At 42.6% G+C, this 10,144-nt stretch overlaps 2 protein-coding genes across 2 annotated transcripts; both read right to left on the bottom strand.

The window, feature by feature from the left end:
* Nucleotides 1-2,095: 2,095 nt before the first annotated feature.
* On the bottom strand, nt 2,096-3,049 carry LOC101614254 (olfactory receptor 51J1-like). The gene has a single exon (XM_004650732.3). It carries the CDS (start codon nt 3,047-3,049, stop codon nt 2,096-2,098), a length of 954 nt encoding a protein of 317 aa, XP_004650789.3.
* A 5,877-nt stretch (nt 3,050-8,926) lies between these two features.
* LOC101614541 (olfactory receptor 51M1) lies at nt 8,927-9,901 on the bottom strand. The gene has a single exon (XM_004650733.3). It carries the CDS (start codon nt 9,896-9,898, stop codon nt 8,927-8,929), a length of 972 nt encoding a protein of 323 aa, XP_004650790.1. The 5' UTR covers nt 9,899-9,901.
* Nucleotides 9,902-10,144: the final 243 nt, after the last annotated feature.

Here is a 10,144-nt window from a genome sequence, read left to right as displayed (position 1 = left end):
AGATGGCTTAGTGTTTAATGTGCTTGCCTGCAAAGTCCAAGAACCCAGTTCAAGTCCCCAGTACCCACAGAAAGCCGGATGCACAGTGGCACATTCATCTAAAATTCATTTGCAGAGGCTAGAGATCCTGGCACACCCATTCTTCCTCTCTCTCTTTCTTTCTTTCTTTCTTTCTTTCTTTCTCTCTCTCTCTCTCTCTCTGTCTTTCTTCTTTCTATCTCTATCTGTTTGAAAATAAATAAATAAAAATATTAAAAAGTATAATCTAGTCAATATTATATTCAAATGCGGATGTAATACATATGGAATTTCAATGTTTCCAACAGATAGATTTAGATATGGGAGTAATCCTCTTACGGGGTCTGAATAGTCACCATGTAATCTTAGAAATTCATGTAAGCTGCCAAGGCTCTCATTTTACATATGTTCGACAATTTGATGTGATCATCTTTCTGGGACAAATTCTCTCAAGATAAACACTCTTCACAGCCCAGGAAATACCTTATTTCACTGGCTATGGATGGAAGGTCCTTCCTGTGGGGTTTACCTGCTTGATTTTTTTTTTCTTTTTTCTGATTTTTCAAGGTAGGGTCTCACTCTGGCCCAGGCTGACCCGGAATTCACTATGTAGTCTCAAGGTGGCCTTGAACACATGGTGATCCTCTTACCTCTGCCTCCCAAATGCTGGGATTAAAGACATGCACCACCACGCCAGGATGTGTTTTGTTTTCTTCTTAGTTTTAAATCATTTTTCTCTGCAGGGTTTTGCCTCCCACTGGTGGGAATGAATCTAGGTTGTGCTTTTAGACAACAGTAAATTCCCACTTCAGCAACTATATAAACACAGTAAATAAAAGCTTGGCAGCTAAATCGCAGAATAACTTTTATAAGAACTCTTTGCCAGTTATCACCCTAATCACAATGCAACATAAAGGCAAGCATTCAAAATATTGCAAAATCATACTCAAAAGCTATGCATGTTTATATTTACATATGCCTGGAGTATTCTGAGATCTGCCCAAGATTGATGCTAAACATTATTCCAGGAACTACAAAATGTGGCAGAGATGGGGAATATAGGGAAAAAACCTTCCTTGACATCAGGAAGGGATCTGATCTCATTTGTCACTGTGTGATCCTGATGGCCTGGGATTGTGATGTCAATTACATTTGACTGAATTATTACATGGACATGGCATTTGAGTTCTTGCACACTTGACACATGGTAGGGTTAATAACTCATGCTCTGTATTTAGTCCAACTAGATTCCAATAGTACCTTTTCAGTCTACAAATTTGAGTAAGATGCTTACTAAATTTAAGTACCATGTTTATCTGAATAATAATTTTATTTATTCTACCTCAACGTTATTGCAAGAAAAATTAAAATAATGAAACATTGACTATATGTTTTACCTAACAAATCTTTGTTTCCTTCCCTGAAAATAAGATTGTAAACCTTATTTCAAATCTCTGGGGAGGAATATATGACCAGATGAAAATTATTGACATATATAAAATGATGCTTGTTTCTTTGAAAATCTCTGCATCAAGGTGTGAAAAGTTCAGAAGTTTTGTAAATAAACAAAATTTATAATTTTAGGGACATCCTACTTGGGGTATTGATGAAGTTGGCTATATTATTCATCAGCCCCTACGTGGAAAACTTCCTATGACCTAGCTGAAATTCAAGGGCCAGTTCACCTACTGTGAACCTATATTGTAAGAGAATGTACTACACCTCACTTTCTCCCTAACACAGGGGGTTCAGTAGAATTCTCAGGCACCTTATAAATACCCGTTGCATTTTCCTTATGAGGAATGTACTATTTTCAAAAACAGTTTTGCACTCCTGCTCCAGGCTGGCAGGGTAATACACACATGTATGCATGTCACACAACGTGCTATAGGATACTATCAACCTGATGTACTGTTTGATTATACACAAATCATGTCTATTTGTAATTACACGCTAGTTTACTATCAGACCATGAGAACCTTCTGCTGTGCAGTCAGTTACATAACACTTAAGCTAGGGTGAGCCGTGCTCACAGAAAATAAACAAATAAGACCACCCTTTTTGCTTTGACTTTACATTAAACTCTGGGTCCCTTCTCTGACAGCATTCGGACAATACCACGGCGGATCTCCTTGGTCTTGACGCTGTACACGATGGGGTTGACGACAGGTGGGAAGAAGAGGTAAGCGTTAGCCATCATGGTGTGCAGCAGGGGAGACACATGGCGTCCAAAGCGATGCACCATCGACAAGCCAATCATAGGCACGTAATAAGCCAGCACCGCACAAACGTGTGAGCCGCATGTGTTTAGTGCCTTCTTCCGTCCTTCCCCCGTGGCAATCCCCAGAACGGTGTGAAGAATAAGGCCGTAGGACACCACAATGAGCAGTGAATCCAGTCCAAAAGTAGAGATGACGATGAAAAGCCCATATATATTATTGACAGAAACGTCCCCACAAGGTAAATGGATAAGGTTGGGGTGGAGGCAATAGGAATGGGATAGGACATTATGGCCACAGAACGGAAGTCTCTCTAGGAGCACAGGCAGTGGGGCCATGAGCGCAGTGCTTTTCAGTGCGATGCTGACCCCTGCGCCCATGATGCGGGGCCGTGTTAGGATGGCTGTGTAGCGTAGCGGGCTGTAGATGGCCACAAACCGGTCCACAGACATGGCCAGCAGCACAGCTGACTCAAGAATGGAGAAAGAATGGATGAAAAACATCTGAAGGAGGCATGCTTCAAAAGAAATCTCAGAGATATCAAAAAGGAATATGCCTAACACCGTAGGCAGGGTACAGGCTGAGACACCAACCTCAGCCAGTGCCAACATGGCCAGGAAGAGATACATGGGCTGATGCAGGGCAGCATCTGTTCTGATGACATGGAGGATGATGCCATTCCCAAGGAAGATGATGGTGTACATCAGGCAGAAGGGGATGGATATCCAGATGTGCTCCGTCTCCAGCCCTGGGATGCCAACCAGAATGAATGTGGTAGGTAAAACCCCCTCAGTGATACTGGAATTCTTCATGTTGAAAATTCGCCACATGGGGTCAGTGCCACTTCCAAAATTAGAAGCAAATTTATCACATTTTTTTGTGGAGAAAGATCACTGAATACTAGGGGAAATAAAGAAGAAAACACAAAGAATTCACATTACTGAAAAATGTCATCTCTGACAACTAATCGGTGACCAGTATCTGGACATTCCCACTATCCCCACTGCGAAGATGTTATAGTCCCCATCACAATGAAGCTGTAGACTGAAACAAAAGTATGCATCTAATTTGTAGCTAGTATACTTTACAGGAGCTAAAGAGGAAATGGCTGACTTGTGCAGGTATGAAGACACCTGGCTGCAGAAAGCTATTGGGAAGACATAAATAAACAATCCCCAAATAAGATGGACACAAACGTTGAGACTAGATGAATATTACTGGTAAGTATTTAGGTACAAAGCACAGCATATAAAACAGCTTTAAAATACCTGATGAATAGATATATAATTAAAGACCAAGGCAAGTCTGAGTTCGTAGCAATGAACAGAGCCTGGAGCAGGTGCCAGGATAATTAATCTGGGAAGGCGTGGAGTTGCACCCACCTTGAGATGAGCTGGTCTGGGCTTTGAATGGAGAAAGATACCTACATCATCGAGTCCTGGTTCTACCCCCCAAATTTCTGCAATGTTCAATCATAGACCACAGGCAGCATGCCTTTTCCCACTAATGTGATCACAGGTTCCAGAGCAGCCTCGGCTAGGAGACTTGGGAGACATTTCTCTTCTTCATCTGTTGTGTCCCTTTCCATGATATTTCTTTATCCTCTCCCCAACAAACTCTTGTTTGTTTGTTTTGATTTTATCCTTCTAGTTCTGTAAATGGTCGTCCTCTGAGCTGAGCAACTCTTCCTTTCTTGCCTGTCTGAGTGCACTTCAAATAACTTGATGGTGGAAGAGACACACCTGGAAGATGCTGGAAACAGGGTGTCTCTTCCCTTATCTTCTCAGCCGTTCCACATTCTCAGGCGAGGTTTTGTCTCTGCCCTTAGATTATTGCATCTATCTTACATCTCTCCAGTCACATAGGGTCAGTTCTTGAAAGCTATCTTAAACACAATCATTCTCTTGAGATCAGGATTTGTTTGACAAGAACATTCCAGGCTAAGAGCTGACAAAAGGGACCATTTAGCTTTTAGGATTAAAACAAGAGTGAGGCAGGATAATAGCAGAGATGCAGTACCCTGGGGAGATGAAAGCCCATCTATGAGAAGAAGACAGTGTGCTCCAGTGAGCTGTGCACTCCTGGAACTGGACAGGATGGGAGGTGATCCTATGTGCAATATAGATTTTTATGCTTTGGGCATATTTATTTCCCTATTGCTAAAGACAGCGATGTTACTGTTTACCCCACATAATGGGTCTGAGTATTTTGCATGAACTTTTGCAACAAGTAAGTATTAGTACTTTTCCACTTTATCTCCTCTGAGGCATTCTCTGAGAAATTGGTCACAGTCAATTATCCCCAGCTTTCTATTTATAACATCCTTTCCTCATCACTGCCTCACTGATGCACTGTGTCTTTCAAGGAAGCAAAAGCACAAGGAACATCAAATGCGGTATATGCATTGCATGAAGTATCCAGAAATAAGACAGTAGCAAACGAAAACTATTTCTAAGACCCTAATTTTGTGTTGCTCCCCTGTCATTACCTGTCCTCACGTTTAAGGAATGCTTCTTCTCATTCTACCTGATGAAGTCAAGGACCCAGGGAAGTGACTGTTGGTCAGGGAAATGTGCAGAAGGCTTCACACTAGGGTGGATATGACACTCCTCCTGGAAGCTGCTTCCGATCACAGGGACCCATGGGCTTGAGCACTCACCACACATATTACTTTAGCAAGTGCCTGCCACCATGGCATCCAGGTCTTCTCATTCTGTGGCTGGAATATAGCTTTCCTCATTTAAGACGTGGAAGCTATGGAAGGAGCATAATAGGGATGGCGTAGATACCCAGAGGAACAATTATCCAGGTGATCATCTCACCATCTCTTAATATTCAGATACTCATAAGGGAAATAAACAGTGGTATAGAAATGAGAATGGCAATATTTACCTAGTGTAGTTAAATAACCAAGGGATGAAAGTTATAGAATATGCCACTTATAAAGTGTACACTATAGAAATTTGCTAAAAGAATTATTTTAGCCAGGCGTGGTGGCACATGACTTTAATCCCAGTACACAGGAGGCTGAGGTAGGAGGATTACTGGGAGTTTGAGGCTGGCCTGAGACTACAGAGTAAATTCCAGGTCAGCCTGGGCTACAGTGAGACACTACCTCAAAACCACTCCCCCCACAAAAGAATTACTTTTGGAAAACTGTATCTTAGTTAATACATTGATATTCAATCTCAGCATAGAATTGGCTAGGAGGAAAATATTCTAACTTTCATTTCTGCCACTGACCTTAGCATTGAAGACTGCTTTTCACAGGATGTTCAGCAATGTCTGGCTTTATCTTAACAAGGCATGTCTACACTGGGTTCAGTTCTTCAGCACCACAAATCACCTGGACAATCTCTGCTATTTACATAGGGGAGGGGAGTTATAGAGGACACCTTTGCTTTAGAGATCAATAGGAAGACATATTTTGTACCTTGGAATACATCTTTTGTAGATAAGCATTCTGTCTTTTTGAAAAAAATTTCCATTGCCAGCCTACATATTGGAACACGGTTATTGCGTACTCAGTGTGTGTATGGGCTGAAACTGCAGAAACGAGAACAAATACCCGATCCCATGATTGTGTAAGTGCCGATGCTTCCAACACCTGTTCTGTGAAGATAAAGTGGGTCTCGTTACCTCATCTGAAAGAAGAAACTCTGTCAAGATGAGCAAGACAGGCATTTTAACTTTCAAGTGGTTTTGTTCACTCTGGGAAGGGAGACCACATGCTCAAAGGTTATCAGGCCACTGTGCAAAGCCCCTGCTGGGTATTCAGTCTGGTCCTCACTGGACTCAGTGTTTTAATTAATTAAATGCTTTCTTCACAAGCAGCCGAAATCCATTTCCTGTTTTACTCAAGTTTTCTTATCCTGACCTAGGTGTACTTTGTTACTTGATGACATTAAAATTTAGCAGACCTTTTCCCCACTTAAGACCTATTGATAGAATATAGGATTACTCTGAATTTCTTACATTAAAATATTCAGATTTTCAAATTATTTTTCTCTCAAATGATTCCAGCATTGCCCCATCTCTTTTTGCTTGTAGAAGACATTAACTTTCCTGAGCAAATTGATGACAGCTGTCAAGAAGTTCCTCATCTGAGAGAAAGGAAGGGAGGAGGGTACTTAATAAGTTGATATTGTATATATGTAAGTACAATGATTGAGATGGGGAGGTAATATGATGGAGAATGGAATTTCAAAGGGGAAAGTGTGGGGGGTGGGGAGGGAGGGAATTACCATGGATTTTTCTTATAATCATGGAAAATGCTAATAAAAACTTAAAAAAAAAAGAAGTTCCTCATCTGCCCTCCTTCCTGTTACTAGCCAGCACCTTCCTCATGACTACATATGAGAAGATGAAGTACTCTGCCTATTTCAAACCCAGCTCTTCTCACAGCACCTGCAGCTCTTAAATATTTAGAATCCAGGCCCCAGACATCTCAGTGCCCCTGGGAATCTCCTCTTCCTCCTCAGAAAGTCATACTGACTCACTCTACACACTTCATGTCTTTAAAACAGTGCAATTGGGCTGTGGAGATGGCTCAGCAGTTAAGTGGAATAGGTAGGGGCCAGGGAGAAGTTCCCAATAAAAATAGGCTTCCTGGGAGATAAGGAATATTTAGCATAACTGCTTCATTTGTCATATAACATGTGCTAGCCATTTATATTACACAGATTTGTTGCTGAATGGGGCATGCATAAAAACTCCAAGTAGTTTGAAAAAGAAAAGAAGATTCGCCAATGGAGAGTGAACTCAGCAAAGGTAAAATTGGATAAGCACTATTAATTTAGGGAGACTTTGATAGATGTAGTCCTTCTTTTAGCCAAAGACTAGTGGGAGCTTGACCCTAGAAAATAATCTTTATCTCCATAGGATTCTGACCTGGTTCCCAGTTCCAGATACAGGTTCCTTTCCACTGAGTGGATCTCTTAGCCAATCAGAAAGCTATTGGTACCCACCAAGGCTGTGTGTCTGTATGGCAGTGTGTGTACATCTAGTCAGGATGTTTGCTTCTGAGTAGCTGAGACCCCTGGTTGCTGTGACAGTTGTGCACTCACTGCCTCCCAGTAGCTCATGTAGCACCTTCCAGTTCTAGATTGGCTAACTGTCTGGTGTCTGGCTCCATTCCAGATTCCAGACAGCTAACGAGACCGAGGAGATAAACTTGCCCTTGCACTTCAGCCTCTGTTGAAACCACAGGGGAACTGGGGAGATGGGCAAGAATACTGTTTTCTTGGTAAGCTTGACAATCAGTGCCATGGCAAAGGAGACAGATGCTTTGAACACTCAACATCTACCAAAGCAGAGATCCAGAGACTCCTTAGGAGCCCGTCACTGGCGTAGACTTAAAACAAACCCAACGTGGTTCAGGGAATTTTGTGGAAGCTGGGGTAGAAAGATTGTTAGACATCATGCCCAGAGGCACTTCCTCTCCCCAATAACTGACTGCTGCTTCCACAATATGTAACCCACAACCCCACCAGGAAAACCTGCAACCCCACTCAGGAGGGGACCCCATGGAATGGGGGCAGGGATGAGGGAAAGGATGGTACTAACACATGATGTACCCACACTAAGTATGTCCATAATTAAAGATAAATAAACTCCGAGTAGTTTAATTCATTTTCTATGATGTTTATACATACACACACATGCATACTTAAACAACTTATTCCTTTGTGAAAATGTTACACTGGTAAATGCTGGTACGTGGAAGCAAAAAGCATTCCTTATCTGCTCTACATTGCAAAATGGGCCTATCCTTTCAGATCAGTTTTAAAGCTGAGATTGCACACTCATTGCCAGCAAGCGCTTCTCACCACAGAGTCATCGCCCCAGACCTGTAATGAGGGAATAATGTAGGGCAGCTGTTCTGTCAATCTTAAATTCACATGCTCCTGAGTTGTGGTCTAACATGTCTGTCGAAGTTTCCTGGATTGAAACTTGGTTCCACTACACATCATTATGCAAGATCTCACAACTAATCACCTGAAAACAAGTACAGATTTCAGGTTAATGTTGCACTGAGTTGTAGAGGCCAGGGCTTCACAGAAAGGGAAAATCAGAGATAAGTCCAGGGGAGCCTCCCAGGCTCCTGCTAGCTAGTGGCAGGGGATTAGAAGGAAACAGTTTCAGAAAAAGTTGGCCGGATTGTGCCTACACGGGTTTTTAGGAAGAGCGCAGGGATTCTGCTGTGACTCACGGGCCTAATCGACATGGCTTAGTAGACAAGAGGAGAAAGAGATGAAAAGGACCTCGACCAGGAAGAAAAGATGGGAAGGGACTCTAAGAGGTATATTTCTTGGGGTGAATTACAACAAATGGAGGTTATTTGGTCTTTGCTTTATCTTTGTTCTTTTTTAATTTTGGGTTAAGTTTAGTTTTACTATTTGTACATTTGACATTTATGATAATCCCTTATATCTTCTGTGGGTTGTCTTTTGATACTACCAGAAATGCCCAATCTCAGATGTAGGAGGAGGTAAAATTAGAGCAAGAAAAATAAAATCAGTATTCTTAGACATAATTTGAAAGAAGTCTATTTCTACTTTAATCAAGACCTGTGTGTGTGTGTGTGTGTGTGTGTGGTGGGGGTCATCTTTGGTTGTATCAGGTTGTTCTCATAACTATTCAATGTCATGATTTTTTGGCCCTTAGATTAATGATCTTACTATGAATGATCAGTGACACATTTCGCCCCAGGACTCAGAATTGACTTTTCTAAGGCCCAGGAGCTTGATGATGGCCCTGCGGATCTCCTTGGTCTTAATACTGTATATGATTGGGTTAATCATGGGAGGCACGAAGAGGTAGATGTTGGCCATGAGAAGGTGAACGGCAGGGGGAGCATTTTTCCCAAAGCGGTGCACCAGGGACAGCCCTGCCATGGGCACAAAGAACAGGAGCACAGCACAGAGATGGGAAGTGCATGTTTGGAAGGCTCGGAGCTGTTCCTCTCTGGAGGCCAGGCCCACCACCGCGTGCAGGATGAATCCATAGGACAGTGCAATGAGCACCAGGTCCAGCATCACGGTGAACACCACCAGGGTCAGTCCATACAGGTTGTTGAAGGTGGTGTCCACACAAGCGAGGTGTATCACTTCCTGGTGTAGACAAAACGAGTGGGAGAGGACCAGAGGCCCACAGTAGGGAAACACTTTCAGGAGCAGGACAATCGGGATAAGGGCTACAGGTCCCCTCAGGATGACCACCAGTCCTACCCTGATCACTCGCTGACCAGTGATGATAACCGAGTACCTCAAGGGGTTGCAGATGGCCACAAAGCGGTCGAAAGACATGACAAGGAGCACTGAGGACTCCATGAAGGAAAATGAGTGGATACAGAACATCTGGATTTGGCAAGCTCCAAAGTAGATGCTGTGGGAGTTGAACCAAAAAATCCCTACCATGGTAGGCAAGGTGGACACCGACAACCCCAGGTCAGTGAGGGCCAGCAGGGAGAGGAGATAGTACATGGGTGTGTGCAGGTGGGGGCTGGTCTTAATAATTATGAGAATGAGACAGTTTCCTGAGATGGCCACGAGGTACATGAAGAAAAAGGGGATGAAGATCCAGTGTTCGATGGCTTCTAAACCAGGAAAGCCAGTGAGGTAGAACATGGGGCTAAAGTAAGTCATGTTGGACAGGAGCATGAGCTGAGGACAATAAAGATATTAAACAGGTACTCCTCAGAGACGGAGCTGAAAATAAATGGATATTCCTGATTATTATTATTTTTAAATGTTTTATTGACAACCATTCATAGATGTATACAATAGACCATGATTCTAGTCCCCGCTTACCACCTTCTCTTTCAACTCTCTCATGCGCCTCCTCCTCTGTGCCCTTCTTTGCAGCTAGCCCCTTGTCTGTTATTATTGACATTTTTTATGTATATA

Source organism: Jaculus jaculus, chromosome 3 (genome assembly GCF_020740685.1).
Source record: "Jaculus jaculus isolate mJacJac1 chromosome 3, mJacJac1.mat.Y.cur, whole genome shotgun sequence".
Lineage (NCBI taxonomy): Eukaryota > Metazoa > Chordata > Mammalia > Rodentia > Dipodidae > Jaculus > Jaculus jaculus.
The sequence above is the reverse complement of the archived record's forward strand: the minus strand, read 5'-3'. Positions and strand labels throughout refer to the sequence as shown.